Source organism: Leptodactylus fuscus, chromosome 3, assembly GCF_031893055.1.
Source record: "Leptodactylus fuscus isolate aLepFus1 chromosome 3, aLepFus1.hap2, whole genome shotgun sequence".
Classification (NCBI taxonomy): Eukaryota; Metazoa; Chordata; class Amphibia; order Anura; family Leptodactylidae; genus Leptodactylus; species Leptodactylus fuscus.
This window is the reverse complement of record NC_134267.1, coordinates 30215423-30232173: the sequence shown is the minus strand read 5'-3', so window position 1 is coordinate 30232173 and position 16751 is coordinate 30215423. Positions and strand designations below refer to the sequence as shown.

Here is a 16751-nt window from a genome sequence, read left to right as displayed (position 1 = left end):
CTGAAGGGTGAAATCTATCTCAGGTGAAACTCAACATGAACTATGTGAAGTTCTCACTGTTGTGACATGACATATAGGTACATGTTGGCATTCTGATCTGCCGTCTGTCTAAACTGGTTCCCACCACATTGCACAAAAAAAAAAAAAAATCTCCATCCCACACAGGAGTGGACGAAACACACAATTTATCTAATGTAATGTCATCTGTAGGGAGATTACATTACCCTAAGTTATTGTATGACACTTTATGATATGACAAATGAGGCTAAAAATAACCGGAGGGAGCTGTATTAGGTTACAACACCCACCAGCGAAGAATACCATTTATCATCTACACGTGGGAATATCGTGGAAGATGCTGAGAACTTACAGTGTCTTGTAATTATGTATCAGTCTTACTAGAAGAGACCATCTTCACTGCATTTGGGGATATTGTCACTCCTTAGGGAGAGACCACCATATAGGTGTGTGGAGATTTATTAAGCCTTTAGCACTCCACTTCGCAAGGAACCATGGGAAAAATATGCAAATCTGTCTTCCATGATGTAATTAGGAAGTCAGCTGCTGCCTCATTGTTGCAAACTAATAGAGGGCGCTCACTGGAATGTGCAAGCCTGTCTTCCCTGATGTAGTTAGGATGACAGAATTCCAGTGAAATAACCCAATAAAGGCTGCTCCCTTTAGCATAATGCCCAACCTTCCAAGAGGCCTTTATTTTATCCCCTTAACCCTGTCTAAGCCTCTCACCTCTACCAGGTTATAGTCCTCTCTACATCGAGCTGATGAGATGCAAGTACATCGAAACGGCCGTCCTCGATTGAGAGACTATACCTGGTAATAATCCCAGCATCATTGCAAAATAAAGGCCTCTTGGAAGGTCGGGCATGATGCTAAAGGGAGCAGCCTTTATTGGGTTATTTCACTGGAATTCTGTCATCCTAACTACATCAGGGAAGACAGGCCTGCACATTCCAGTAAGCGCCCTCTATTAGTTTGCAACAATGAGGCAGCAGCTGACTTCCTAATTACATCATGGAAGACAGATTTGCATATTCTTCCCATGCATTTGGGGAAGAAGCCACAGATTACATGTCACAGGCCTTAATAAATATACACACGTACACAAATCCCACTGTATTTATTGTACACCGGTTTCTCCCGTAACGCTTTCTGCTTCAAATATACCTATACGGAAAAAGCCAGCGTTTTGGTGGGTTTAATTGATATGTTGCGATTTACAAAAACGTGCCATTTTTTGAAATTGCAGCATGTCCGCTGCGGATATTTTTTTTCCAGTGTGTAGATGGGATTAGCCAAAATCCCATCCACTTCGCATGTACTATAAAACACTGCGTTTTTTGCAAAATCACAGTGCTTACACTGTGTAGGCCATAAAGAAAAAAATAGAAAAACTGGGCACTCACATGAAGTATGCGGTAAAAATCCAATCTTTATTTGAAAAATCCATATAAAAACATACACGGGAAGAGGCAGTGATTGAACGACAGCTGTTTCGTGCAGGTAGCACTTCTGTTGAGCTTGAAAAAGTGCTACCTGCACAAAACAGCTGTCGCTCAATCCCTTCAGGCGTGCCTCCTCCCTTGTATGTTTTTATATGGATTTTTTAAAGATTGGATTTTTATCGCATACTTCATGTGGTGAGCGCCCAGTTTTTCTATTTTTTCCTTATGGACTATGTTTGGACCTTTACATACTGTGAGCACCACCAGCAATATGCATGAAGCCTGTCCTATTATCCTCTATCATATTGCCCGTGTGCATTTAGTAGTGCCACCCTACTTTCTACATTGATTTTTACACTACGCCTAAAAGGGTTGGGGTGGAGGTAAGTTGCCAGACAACTATTTCCCCAAGAACAACAGTATAAGATACACTGAAATACAATATGCCTAATTCTTCTTAGCCCTGGCATTGACCATTGGGGAGCCCCGCAGACCTCAGATGGGTGGCTGCAGCAACCAAAATCAATGTTTAATTTAATGTAGTTAAAGGGGTTATGCTAGGAAAAATATTTTTGTAGGGGTACGACTGTTGAGACCCCATCGCATCCTGAGATTTTACCCCAGGTGTAAAATGTAGTAGTGGTGAATGAAGATGCCCCCCTGCTCTGTAAGCAGCATGGTGGCTCAGTGGTTATCCTAGGTCTGAATCCAGTCAAGGAGTTTGTATGTTCTCCCCGTATCTACGTGGGTTTCCTCCAGGTACTCCAGTTTCTTCCATACTCTAAAGACATACTGATTGGGAATTTAGCTTGTGAACCCTATATGAACCCCTTGACGCTAAGGTATTGGGACTCCAAACATGCACCGGTTACCTGCGGACCTTATACACTATAATGGGGTCCACCAGGTTTCTGCAGAACTCTTCTCTTCACCGGTTTTAAGCGGCACCTATGACAGAGTCTCGTATGGAGACTCCAACGATGTAAACCTATCCTGAGAATGATACAAACTGTAGCGACTTAGTTACAACTAGGAGGATGAATTGGTGGATTTCCGATAAACCAATAGTAGGATGACAATATACCTCGATACTGACGTTGTACAACACAGCGAAGGTTAACCCATCTCTTCATAAAATAAGCAGCAATCCGCAAGCGAGTTCCTAAAAAGTAAAAACAAAAAAAAAAGGCATTACAAATCTGGCGTTTATTCGTAATCAGCTGCAAAGACAAAGCAGATGTTACAACTGCAAATGTTTGTGATGAAAAGGGCAGAAGATATGAGACAGATGTACGAGGGAGGGTCCAGGGGACGCGACGCAGCAGAGGGCAGTGATTCTCCTCTGGAGAGACGCCTGACATCAACCACTAATAACATCTACTATGGGATCAGGCAGGAAACATGCCACGGGAATATAGGAATACTGGACAAAACATGTCTGGAACTACAAGTGGTGAGGATGTTACGAGGCCAGATCTTAGCTATCCAAGTAAAGGGAATGCCAACAAACATGGCCAAGGATATGTGGGGAAACATCATCAAAGAGGGAAAGCCATCACACTGAACAAGCAGAGCACTCTGCAGGCGGGAGGAGCTGCACAGAGTGATATATAGACCATGTGAAAAGACTCAGGTTCAGTATTATTAGTTTTTTCTATTCTGGCTTAGAGGGGTTATCCAGTTATCAATACAAAACACTTCCTAATCTACTGTATATCCTATTTACATTCAGCATAGATTATTTTATTCATTTTCAATTCATTGACCTCAGCTGTGATGTTTCATTTGCAAGCTGACTACCCCTCCCTGTGGGCAGTGCAGCCAGCAAGCAAAACATCACAGCGTCATGTGACATCAGATGTGAGAGTGCTTTATTACCTGTGATTTCATTGCAGAGAGTGGAGTAGGGAGGGGTACACAGAGAGTGAGAGCAGGCAGATGAATCCTGGGAAATGTAGTTTATCCACAGATTCACTCCATGTAAATTATAGTGATACAAGGAGCAGCAAGTAAAACAAAGCCAAGCAAAGTGTACACCATTGAACAGTGAGTATTTAGCACTGCTTTGGATGTATTTTCAGATACATTTTGGATGCTGGACAACCCCTTTAAGAGTCTGTAGGCGGTTCTACTTATGCTAAGTTCACACTAGTGCTGGCTGTCCGTTGTTCTGTTTTTTCGGGGGAACCAGAAGAATGGACAGGTGGACCGCTAAAATAGTGGGTACATAATGAGCCCAATGGACCCCACTGACTATAATGGAGTGTGTCGGGTGTCCAATTGAGGAGGACACTGCAGCAGATTCTACTTTGGAGTCTCTGATGCAAATGTGAACGCAGCCTCAGTGTATCACAGCAATGTCTGTATGCATACTTACCCAAGGAAAGCTGTACATTACTGAGTAGGACCGCCCACTAGACTCCTAAACCCAGGAATTATACAGAGCCTTTTCCAAAACATTTGTATATCAATCTACTCAGCTCCTCCTGCTCTATAACATGATACCGGCAGTTTGGACTGTGTAGTCAATGAGACAGGTTCTCTTTAAGCATATGAATAAAAATGTTTATCATATTCTCAACAACCCTTAAGTATTTTTTTTGTTTCTAATCTTCTGGTCACCTTAAAGGGCTTGTCCCATGAAGAATACGGTTTTACATTCCAGCCCATAATTATAAATTGTTGTTATATTAAGACTTTTACCAAATGCTTATATCCAGTGGCGTAACTAGGAATGGTGGGGGCCCGTGGCAAACTTTTGACATGGGGCCCCCTCCAAGAGGGGTACATGGGCGTGCAGGCTGTTTGTGAATAAGAGGGTAAACATGGGGTGCAGGGTGTGTATAAGCAAGAGGGGAAATGGGGGTGCAAGCTGTGTGCGAGCAAGAGGGTGATCTGGAGGGGGGAAGCCCCCATTCCACCACACTCTTGCTCACCCACAGCCTGCACCCCCATTCCCCCTTCTTTCTCGCACATAGCCTGCTCCCCCACTCCCCCTTCTTTCTAACACACAGCCTGTGCCCCCAGGTCACCCTCATTGCTCACATAGGGCAGAATGGGGAGTGCAGAATGTGAGTAGGAGGGGTACATAGGTGTGCCGGCTGTATGTGAGGAAGGAAGGAATGGGGGTGCAGACTTTCTCACACACAGCCTGCATCCCCATTCCCCCTTCTTTCTCACACACAGCCTGCACCCCCAGGTCACCCTCTTTGCTCACACACAGCCTGCACACCCATGTACCCCTCTTCCTCACAGCCTATAACCCATTCCCCCCATTGTACACTGACCTGTACAATCCGGGAAGCGCCACCCACAAAAGACACTGAGTCTATGTTAGTAGATTAAAGGACCTTTGATGACGTCATGTCTCAGGTCCTTCAATCTACTAGTATAGATGCCGGCACAGGGCCTGGGGACAGCGGGAAGGAGATAGAAGTTTCTATGCAAGTGCTGGGAGGCAGCAGGGGCCCGGACAGCAGGCAGCCCCTGCTTGGGTGCAGTAGTAAAGGCAGCAATTGCTGGCTTTACTACTGTTAAAAGATGGACTGTGGAGGAGGCAGCTCCTCTCCATCTTCAGGCAGCCCCCAGCGCTGCAGTAAATAGGGCCCGTTATGTGCTGGAGTTACACCAACAGGTAACGGCCTATATAAAAAAAAAATCTGCAGCAGTAGCGGCTGTCACCAGGCCCCCTAGTATCCCGGGCCCTGTGGCAGCTGTTACCGCTGCTACCCCGGTAGTTACGCCCCTGCTTATATCCCAATATCTTCCAGGAATAATGTCACCTGCATTTACTGTGTCCCAGGTTTAGCATACGACTGCCATAGTGTGTTAGTAGAAAAGTCCAATAGAGTAACATGAGTGCACATCTGCAAAGTGTAATGCCTTACCTATGTCTTAGCACACAGTCTGATATCACCAGAAAGACTTGCACATGGCTTTTCTTATTCACCAAGGTCAAAGCCATCTAGTCCTTACAAGTCATCTACAGCTTGCTAGTACATAATACCTTTTGCACTTTGTAAGTAATGCAAGTTCCCCTCCATATGTAATACACATCAGGCTGCAGAAAATTCTACCATGTGTCACAGGCTGAAGCAAAGTATCCATAATGGATTATATTACTTTCCTACAATTTTTCATGTTCTCTTCTGCTCCCTCTCTCTTTTTTTATTTCATTCAGACAATTTTTAATGAAATTTTTCATATAAACAAAAACATACAAAGGAAAAATTAACCCCTCCCCCCCCACTCGATTCATACCCAGTCCAAAATGAAAAATTTATATAATTTCCAAAATTCAATCACATATAGCTGAAACAATGAAATATAACACATAGATCAATATAAAAAGTAGAAGGACAAACAGGGTCGAACAACGGAAAGGTATACAGCAAAAGGACATCAGGGCCAACCGGGCAAGGTAGCCCTTGCAGCATCCACCCTCACCCTAAGACAGCACACTCACCCTACAGAAAGATCGCCCCAGCACATCACTAACAAGAGTGGACTCGGACGAGCAGGACTGTGGTCAGAATTTTTTTTTTAAGTTATTGTTTGTCAATTTTATCGCAAACATTTTTGGTCTATGTAAGGGGTAGATATCGTTCGCTAAGGCTAGGTTCACATCTGCATTGGTGGAGTTTTCATAAGAGATTCCGACAAAAATCAGCGAAGAGAAAAATCCTGCAAAAAGGACTTTTCCAGTTTCAGTACAAAAAGCACTGGAAATCCGATGGACCCCATTATAGTCTATGGGGTTCACAGTGCACGGGCTCTCCACTGTTTGGACTCGAACGAAGGAGAGCACAGTGCAACTGTGAACCTAGACTAAGTTCACTTGACAATTTGTGAAACAGCTTTTATTTTATACCCTTCAACTACCGTAGATCATCCAGATATCACATGCAGTAAGGAGAACACCAAAGGACACGGCATACTGTATACTATATACTCAGGCTCAAAAATGACAAAGGGAACCATCAACGCTTCTCACCTTAGACAATGTCTAAACCTAGAGTTATTGTCACAATCTATTATGGGGCAGTAAGCAGCTCAGCTTTCAAAATATTCTGAAAATTATTGCCTCCTAAAATTTTTAGAAGTCAGATTCTCCTTTAAAGGTAACCTGTCGCATAAAAAAAATTGTGTTCAATCTGTAGGCAGCATGTTATAGAGCAGGAGGAGCTGAGCAGATTGATATATAAGTTTGTGGGAATAGATTCAGTATAACCTGTCATTTATGTGTTGAAAAGTCAAGGGGTTGGTCCTATCTGTGATAGCCTCTCCTCTACGACTGTGCATACACAGACAGACACGGACGCAAAATAACGCCACGTATACTGTACTGGCTCCCATTGAAAACAATGGGAGCGTATACGGCCCGCAAAAGCTCCCACGGCGTCTACGTGGCACATTATGTGCCAAAAGACATCGTGTGAACCCGGCCTTAAATGCAGCCCAGACACAGAGCCACAAAAACTACAGCTATTTGTATGGGCCCATAATTTTATCTGCAGTTGCAGATAACATTGTTATCATGTGCATGAGGCCTCACATGCGGTTTCTATTTAGGTTTGTTTTCTTATGAAACCCAAGAAAGTAATTAGATGTTCCAACCTGTAGGTGGAGTTCCTATCAGGATTTACAAATTTCCTACTAGGGACACATGGACATCACACAATTGGGTCCCCAGTTTATGGCCTCCCATTTACAAAAGAGTTCTGCTTATTTCGGGGCAGAGTGTCTCTGGCAGTCCTAGAGTCAGGTCGCGATAAGGCCAGAACTCATCCAAAAAAGTCAGAGGAGTGAACTGTAGCGTCAGTCTTCAGTCAGTGTGATTTTGGCATCTCCTGCCAGTGAAGGCCTTCCCTTACGTTTGCTGAAGCTGCTATGAAACCACTGTAAAGTTCAGTACCTGATACTACCTCAAGTAATGTGCCCAGTGTACGATGTCCTAAGAGTCTCTGAGTATTAATTTGGCCACAAGACACTACAAAGCCCAAAGAACAAGGGGGGAGCTAGCGGCCCTGATCTACAACAGGTACTTGCCATTCCAACTGAGGACTCTGGGGCTGCAAATTGGGGTGCTTGTCTGTTACCCTTCCTCTATCGGGCTCAGTGGGTACTGAGCTGCATGTTTGCCCCTTGTCTGAATGGATTCTTACCACACTCTAAATATAATGGCTGTACATATGACAATACCCATTGGCAAAAATCTGCTTGATGCTCCCCCCCGTAAACATGACTGCTCTGCAAAGCAGATTTATTCTCCATAGATAGCGGCACAAAAAGCTGCTGCAAAATCCCTCTGAAGAACAAAAAAATGGGCATGTTGAAATCCAACACGACGGACACTCCTTATCCTCAGCAACTGCCATCAAGGAGAGTTGGACGTCCCAATGCACAGTCAGATTCAAAAGGTTCACTGGACATACATGTAATATGTATGGCCATAGAGAGATTAGATTGTTGGGGCAACAACGAAGGAATATAATGACAATCACTGTACAGCCCTGCGGAATATGTTGGCACCATAACATAAAAATAGGGCCAAATGAAAACAGACAGATGGTTACTGCAAAAAGGGAAACTGTAGAAAGAACAATTTTGCAATTCTACCAAGTACTACAGCATACCTCCCAACTGTCCAGATTTCCAGAGGACGCAGATCTGAGTTGAACACATACGCGGCTGAAGCAAGGAGCTGACACAGGTCAGCTCCTTGCTTCGCCGCTGCCCCCGGCTACTGGCTTGTAGACGTGATGTGATGACGTCACATCACGTCTACAACTGTGCGCCAGTGAAAGAGAGAGAGAGGCGCACAGAGAGCTGCGAGGGAGCGAAGGAGAAGGTAAGTGTAATGTGGAACGTGAATCTGGGGGCAGATGAAGGAGAGGACGGCATGACACTGGGGGCAGAGATGGAGGGGACATGAATATGGGGGCAGAGATGTGGAGAGATGAATCTGGGGGCAGAGATGGGGGACATGAATCTGGGGGCAGAGATGGAGAGAACATGAATCTGGGGGCAGAGATGGAGAGGACATGAATCTGGGGGCAGAGATGGAGGGGACATGAATCTGGGGGCAGAGATGGAGGGGACATGAATCTTGGGGCAGAGATGTGGAGAGATGAATCTGGGGGCAGAGATGGAGAGGACATGAATCTGGGGGCAGAGATGGAGAGGACATAAATCTGGGGGCAGAGATGGAGGGGACATGAATCTGGGTGCAGAGATGGAGGGGACATGAATCTGGTGGCAGAGATGGAGGGGACATCAATCTGGGGGCAGAGATGTGGGGACATGAATCTGGGGGCAGAGATGGAGGGACATGAAACTGGGGGCAGAGATGGAGGGGACATGAATCTGGGGGCAGAGATGGGGGGACAGGAATCTGGGGGCAGAGATGGGGGGGACAAGAAACTGGAGGCAGAGATCGGGGGACAGGAAACTGAGGGCAGAGATGGGGGACATGAATCTGGGGACAGAGATGGAGGGGGGACATGAAACTGGGGGCAGATGAAGGGTGTATATGAAACTGGGGGAGAGATAGAGGGGGGACATATAATTTACGGGTGACTGTAGGAGGATTATACTGTGTGCGGGCACATGAAAAATTAATGAGTGGGCGGAGTCAACAAAAGTAGGCGGGGCTAAATTCATCGCGGTTCTTCAAAAGTTGGGAGGTATGCTACAGTAAGGAATATGCAGCCTCCGAAGTAGACTCCGCTAAGATGGGGAACAAAGCCTGCCACGGCTACTAGGGCAAACCTACCTATAGAAATTCTAAACGCTAGGGTACATTTGGCAACGGTGACACCACAATTCACCACCTATAAAAGTAGCCGGGTTTAAGATGACTTTTAATGAGTTATGTAAACAGTTGTTAATCACTTTAATTACACTTGCTTATATTGGCTTTTGTTGTGAGTTATCGCAGCGAGTAATCAGATTCAAGTTGAGGGCGGCTACATCTGTATATTTACCAGATATTGTTCAATATCTTATCTAACGTCTGTTGGAATTACGTCAATTCTTTATCCCTGTATTGATGAATAATCCTTATTTCTCGTATTGGTAGTTTTTTTTATTAAGCAATGCTGGATGGCCAAAACCAGTTGACAACACTAAATCCTGTTCTTTCGCCCATCCATGTAGACACTTTAAAGCCTACAGACCAGGTCTAAACTTGTTCCGAGTCTCGGCACGGCTCCACTTCTGTGTTCCTGCTGGATCTGTTGATACTTTGCAAACCTGTAATAAATCTCCAGTTTCCCCGCGGTGCTGTTTATTTATAGATTATATGATTAAGTACGTCTGAGGACCTGTGAATATATAGATGTTGTCTTTTCTTTATATGATGGCAAACTGTTTAGTTTAGCATTAGTGGTTTTGATTCAAGTATGATTCGCCCCACCAACAAATTTATAAAGCACTTGACAGCTGTTGCAAACAGGAAACACCTGTCTCCTCTGAAATTCATACGTACAAAGAGTCAAGTAGGAGCCCGAGAAGGCACCAAGCAGATAGGTCGATAGCAAACGTAGCCAGCCAATGACTGTTTAGCTGAAGTTCAAAATTTGGAAAGGTATGGGTTAGTTAGAAGGACCTGTCCCCTCTTCTGACATGTATGTTTTAGTAAAAAAAAAAATTATAAAATAATTCTGGTGCATCTTACAACTCTACATTGTGCAGCTCTTCTATTAATCTTCCAAGAAAATTATAAATAAATTGACAACTAGGTGTTACCATTGCTCAAAAGAAAGGGGTGTGTCCCTCTGACATCGACCAATCAGTGCTGACTGTGTCAGAGAGTGAAGAAAAATGGATACACCCATGTGGAGCAAGGCATGATGGAGACGTGATCCAGAATTCTTACTTCAATAGAATTATTTCCTAGAATTTTCATGGAATTGTTTTGGAAATGGCCTGATAACCCTCCCCAGTCACTATTGATTCTCTAAGATCTCTGCTGATGTCCTTCCTCCTTGACATGGTGTTAAAGGGGTTGTCAAGGCCGGAGGAGGAGAAAAAATACTGTACTTTAAAAAAAAATCATATTCACCTTTCCCCGATGCCTCCCAGCGTGGTCTGGTCCATTGTTGTCAATCAGTGGCCTCAGCGAAGGACACGTGACCACTACCTGTGATATCCCGGGGTCACTTACTGAGGCCTGTGACAGTTGAAGCCAATTCAGGACGTTGCAGCTGAGCAAGGAGTTTTACTTCTAGAAGACACCAGAACAGCAGGACCGGACTGGGAGGACCCCTGAGCATCAGGGACATGAGAGTATAATTTTTAATTTTTTTTACCTTTCCCAATAATTTTTTGCCTGGACAACTTCTTTAGCACACATTGAATGTTCAAGAGCGGCATACTGTAAAAACTTTTGCTTTTGCGGAGGTGATCACATGAGCTGATAATCAATTAACATTGGGAAACAAGGATGTACTTATTTTTTCACACACTGCTTCTGCAATTTCACCAAATCTTCTAAAAAAACTGATTATTTGTGTCCTGATATGTGAAACCATAAAATTCAGCGAGAGTGCACTTTGTTTTTGTCCTGACTGTACACAGTATGGTGCCACCTGGTGTTGTATATACAATCTGTATCCAATGTGAATTTCCTCTTGCTAAGCGCCGATGGACACACATGCTTAGTCACTTTCCCCACGGAAACCAATTCTGTCCAGCGTCTGCCATCAGCAGCACAGATTAGTAGTAGCATACGGAAGCAAAAAAAAATGGGAAAGAAAATGTGTAAAAAATATATATATATATATATATATATATATATATATATATATAAATATATATATATATACACATTATGCTATAAACAATCTAATGACTTTATAACAGCTATTAAAGCCTTCCAGGACTTCCATTAAATGTCCCATTACTGCGTTCAGTAGACATGTATTACTGTATATACTCTAGTATAAGCCGACCCCCTAATTTTACCACAAAAAACTGGGAAAACTTATTGACTCGAGTATAAGCCGGGGGGGGGGGGGGATGCAGCAGCTACTGGGAAATTTCAAAAATTAAAATGGTCAGAGTTTTTTGGTGCAGTAGATGCTGGGGAAGGGAGGGGGTGTTTTGGTTGTCTGTCTGCCCCTTCCCTGAGCTTGAGGACTGGGGGTTTTTCCCCTCAATTGGAATTCAGCCTGGCTGAATATAGGGTATCTGCAGTGCTCCTATTAACCCCTTCCTGATGGATCAGGAGCACTGCAGATCCCCTATATACAGTAGACCGGGCACTGTCAGACACAGGGATACCTAATGTGTTTGTGTTTTGCAGTAATTTTCTACTTTTATATGTATTCTAGGAAAAGGAGGGATTTAGAACTTTTATTTACTTTATTTTTATTATATTTTTTAAAGCTTTTATTTTTCCACTATTTTATGGGAGATTCTATACATTACTATTGCGGCTGGTCATAGACCCAAAAAAAAATATATATATTTTTTTTTTTTTTTGCTTCACTCGAGTATAAGCCGAGGGGGGCTTTTTCAGCACAAAAACTGTGCTGAAAAATTTGGCTTATACTCGAGTATATACGGTACATAATATATACACTTAATAATCTTAATCTCTGAATTTTGGGGCCTGACTTGTTTTGAAGAGTTCAATTAATTCCAGCATGGTACGGCCATAGGACCTCTCTGCTCAGTTTGTGAATTTTTTTTTCCTCTCCTAGATATTACAAGATCATTTGTGAGTAGAAAAAGTATTAAAAAGTGGAAAGAACTGCAACAACTCAGCCACAAAGTGGAGACCAGGCAGAGGTATTTGGCCACCAAGTGCTGGGACACATACTGCAAAAACGTCTCCAATGTTCTGCTGACTTATGAAGTGCAGGGTACCCAACCTCCTCTGGCATTGGCATAAAAACTGTGCAGGGAGCTTCATAACATGGGTTCCCATGGCTGAGTAGCTGTACAGGCCTTACATTACCATGCATAATGCCAAGTGCTGAATGGAGTGGTGTAAAGAACACGACCACTGGACTCTAAGTAGCAATCTCATGGACAAATCAGGGCTTGGTGAATGCCAAGAGAACATCACCGGCCCAATATCATTATGTCACCTGTAGGTTTGGTGGAGGATGGATAATGGTATGGGGTTGGTTTTCACGGATTGCCTAAGGCTTCTTGCCCTAGGATCGACGCCATGTTGAATAATACTATGCTTCCAATTTTGGGAAATCAATATAGGAAAGGTAGTATTGCGTGCACAATGCAAGGTCATAAAAGTCATGGGTGAGTTTGGGGTTAACATGACTTGACTGGTCTAAACATAGCCTCGACCCCATCTGGAACCCTAAGGCCCCATGTAGCAGAAACGCCGTGTTTTGGCTGCTGCATTTTAAAGTCCCTGCAAGTGGATGGTTTTCTAGTGAATCCCATCCACATATTGCAGAAACGCTGTAGAATCTTGAAGGCCTTGCTAAAACTTGAGACCCATTTTAGCTGCAAAGGTAAATTCCATATTACTAGATTTATATTGGGATTTCACAACAGGTTTCCCCATACATTTGTCCATATAGCAGAGCAATACTGAGGCCCCAGCTCCGCCATGCACTGGCTAGTGAGATTCCCCCCCCAACCAAAAACAAGGACTAAGAATCCCCGGTGTAAGGTAGGCCCTGCAAAATAATTTTATCTCCAATGTTCCAGTTGTTTTGACAGTATGACACAATCTGCCAGGCATGTCAGTCTATTCAACCCGTTTCATCGGAAAGCCAATTCAGGCCAATGCCATTATGTCATATCCATACAATTATGAAATATTGACTTAAAAAAATAAAAAAATTTTTTAAAAAATCGCCAATGCCTGTGCAAATGTATACGGTATATGCTGACGAGAAAAAAACTAATCTTTAACATGACAGAGACAAAGGCATCACATAAAACTAACATAATTCTTGATTTATGGCCATTTCCTCTAATTGTGAAGCTCACGGTAAAAAAGTGATTCATTGTCTGTGTATTCTGAAAGAACAAAGAAGTGAGAGTAGCGTACGCTGGTGTGTAGACAGACACGGCTTTTCAGACAGAATACACCACAGTGCCAGGCCATCCAGACTTGTGATACTGCTCACAGACCAAATGTCATAATGCCGTCTTATGTCACACATTCAGGCTCGGCATGGGGAAAATGGCAACGCGCTGTCAAAGCAGCGGATTGTTTTATAGAAAACAAGATTCCTCTTGTGTCCACAATCTTGAATGGAATTAGAAGATTATGAATTGGCAAAGTAAAGAGGGGCACACAAAGAGGTCTTGGAAATGAGACGGACATCTAAGTTCCTCCAATTTCCCTACGGGAGTAGACGCCTACCAAATTATTAATGTGAAAACAGGTGAGCCTTGTTTCGCTTATTCACATGGTGATACTTACCGAAAAAGTCCCTTTAACCCCTTAATGCCACTGTCATTTCTCAATTCATTGGTCCTGAATTCTGGTAAGCGACATGTTATATTTTGGTTCGGTTAACTTTATTAAAGGGGTTCTATCAGGCTATTCTTCTGCTAGCTTTAGAAGTCTTCTCCGCGCCGCCGTTTCGGTGATATTCTTGGCTTTCATTGTATGCAAATGAGTCGCCAGACAGCACTGGGGCGGTCTACCTGCACTCAAACAGCACTGGGGTTGTCCCTGTGCTGCCTGCAGACTCTGCAGAGATGACCTCTATCTTCTTCTCGCGACCACCTCTTCTCCAAGTCTTCAATCGAAAGTGCCGACTGTGCATGTACGGCAGCCGTTTTCCTGTGGCCGAACGGACAATCACGTAAGAGGCCACAGGAAAATGGCCGCCGCACATGCGTAGTCAACGCTTTTGGTTGAAGACGCGGAGAAAAGGTGGTTGCCCCCTGTGCTGTTTGAGCGCAGGGGGACCGCCCCCAGTGCTGTCTGGAGACTTCTTTGCATACGGTGAAAACCGGGAATATCACCAGAACGGCAGTGCAGAGAAGACTTCTAAAAGTAGGGGAAGAATAGCCTTTCTTAAGGCTATTTTGACGTGGTAGACCAGAAAAAAATGATAGAATCTCTTTAAAGGGGAACTTGTTAACTCCTTTAAGATGTTTTCCAATATATTTATGATATGCATGCTCTGTCCACCTCAAGCCACTGACGGAGGTCAATGCACACATGTTTTTGTGCGCTGATTTTGACGCTGAATCCGTGTCCGAATCTGCGTGGAAAAAACGTCTCCCCATAGAGTTCTATGGGTTCCAATGGCTTTTTTTCTACTCACGGAATCCGCAAGTGGAAAAAAAAGCTTCTTTCAGGCAGATTCCACCTGCAAAAACCAACGCAGTCAATGGGATGCGGAAATTCCAAGTCCCGGAATTGAGAGCGGAATTTGCAAAAACCTGTGGTTAAAAATGTGAGGCCCAAAAACGCGTTGCCCCAAAAAACGCCACTCTGTGTGCATTGACCCTGACACTTTCCCCTCTATTACTTTGCATAGGAAAAAAAGCCTGTCAATCTTCACATTAAGGTAGGTATGTGTGTATGTGTGTGTGTGTGTGTGTGTGTCTGGGGAGGTTGGAGAGGGGACACTAGCCAAACGTGCATTGTTTTACGGACCCTTTCACACTAATAATTTTTCCGTCCACTTGCTGCCCATGAAAAAACAGCGCATAAAGCCATTATGGGGCCATTCACTTTCCTTGTCATGGCCTGAAAGACAATGAGAAAAAAAAAAAAAAATCAGGACATGCACTATTTTCTTTATTCGATATACTTTTCGCCTATGACATGCTCACATGACAGTCTTGGAGCTGTGCTCAATTATTCTAGAAATCTGAATGTGACCACGACGTTCCATGCAATATTTGCAGTCATCTGTAACCTTTCATGCCTGAAGCACACTCAGTGTTGAGCTTGATGGTGCATTTAAGGACAAGGCGTACCTGAGGCCGAATAGCAGTGAATACCTGTTCTAAAGATTTTTATTTAAAAACAGCTGAATAAAAAGTGCTTGAGTTTCCCTCCATACTAAAATAACCACCATTGCTTCCAAAAAAAATATAAATGGCCTATGTACTTTATAGCTATAGTATAGATTAATTAATGGTGATGATAAACTTTGTAATATATCTTACTAAAGAAAAATGCTTTCATCTCCTATCACCCCTTTCCCCTGCACCCATCACTGTTCCTGAATGCACAGGGAGAGAATCCTACAGAGAGCAGAGAGATAAAGCTTCTAGTAACAGTTTTATCTGTCATCCAGATCAGTGAAGAGACCCTATAAGTTTTGGATAGGGCTTGTTATCTCTCTCCTGTTCCCCTCCTCCATAGATGTGAATTTGCTGAAACATATGGTGGATGTACATATGGGGAGAGTATGTATGTGTATGGAGTGTAACCTGTTCAGAAACAAGGATCAGTGCAGGGGAAGAGGGAGGAAAATAACAGGAGAAAGAAGCATTTTTGTTTAATAAAAAAAATATTAGAAAGTTTGCTATCACCACCTACACTATTGATTTATGCAACGTGTCATACAAGTACAATGTGAAGGTAGAAAAAAAATCTGCCCTCCTGCCCCAAATAGAGGAAAGCATTACTATAGTCAAAATGACAACTAAAATGTGCAGGTAAACTAAGGTGTTATCTGGAAAATGGCCACCATGGGTCGGTGGAGCTTAGGATACGTGCAGTTGCCACATAGCGAAAACAAGCCTTACACACGGTTCTTTATGTTCTCTTACCTTTCCTGGACCCCTGATCATTATACTCGGGAGTCTGATAAGACCCCTGAGTATAATAATGATGTCTGTGGGGCCCGTGGTGTCACTTACCGATCTCAGCCCCTGCCAGGATCGGTAAGTAAACAGGGCCCGTTAGCGGCTGGAGTAACTCCAGCTGGTAATGGGGGGAAAAAAAACCTGTCGCCGGGCCCCTAATGTCATGGTCCCTGTGGCAGCCGCTACCCCTGCTACCCCGATAGTTACGCCACTGCTTCCAACCATGCAAAGTTAAACTAAAATCTGGGACAAGCCCAACCCTGCAGGACTTCTTTATACCCAGAGAATTAGCAAATGAGCAGCAAAGCCTCAGCTTGAAGTTTACAAATCTATTATAACGCCTCGGAAAAATCATCAATAAAAAGATTAGGTGCATGTTCTGTAACCAAAATTAATTTAATTTCCATGGTTCTACAAGTATTATGTAAAAGAGTTTGTTGGTTTAATCTCAGTTTTGGACACTTTTCAAACAAAAAAACAAGGGTCGTAATTCCAAGTAAAACAGAGTAACACTCCACGGACAGT

The 16751-nt window shown here is 43.5% G+C and overlaps 1 protein-coding gene across 1 annotated transcript in view; it reads right to left on the bottom strand.

Moving 5' to 3' along the window:
• SLX4IP (SLX4 interacting protein) overlaps positions 1-16751 on the bottom strand; it is a 104902-nt gene that overhangs the window by 23181 nt on the left and 64970 nt on the right. Inside the window, exon 4 of the mRNA XM_075267369.1 lies at positions 2548-2625. Coding sequence (XP_075123470.1) covers positions 2548-2625 — 78 coding nt within the window. The remainder of the gene's footprint in view (positions 1-2547; positions 2626-16751) is intronic.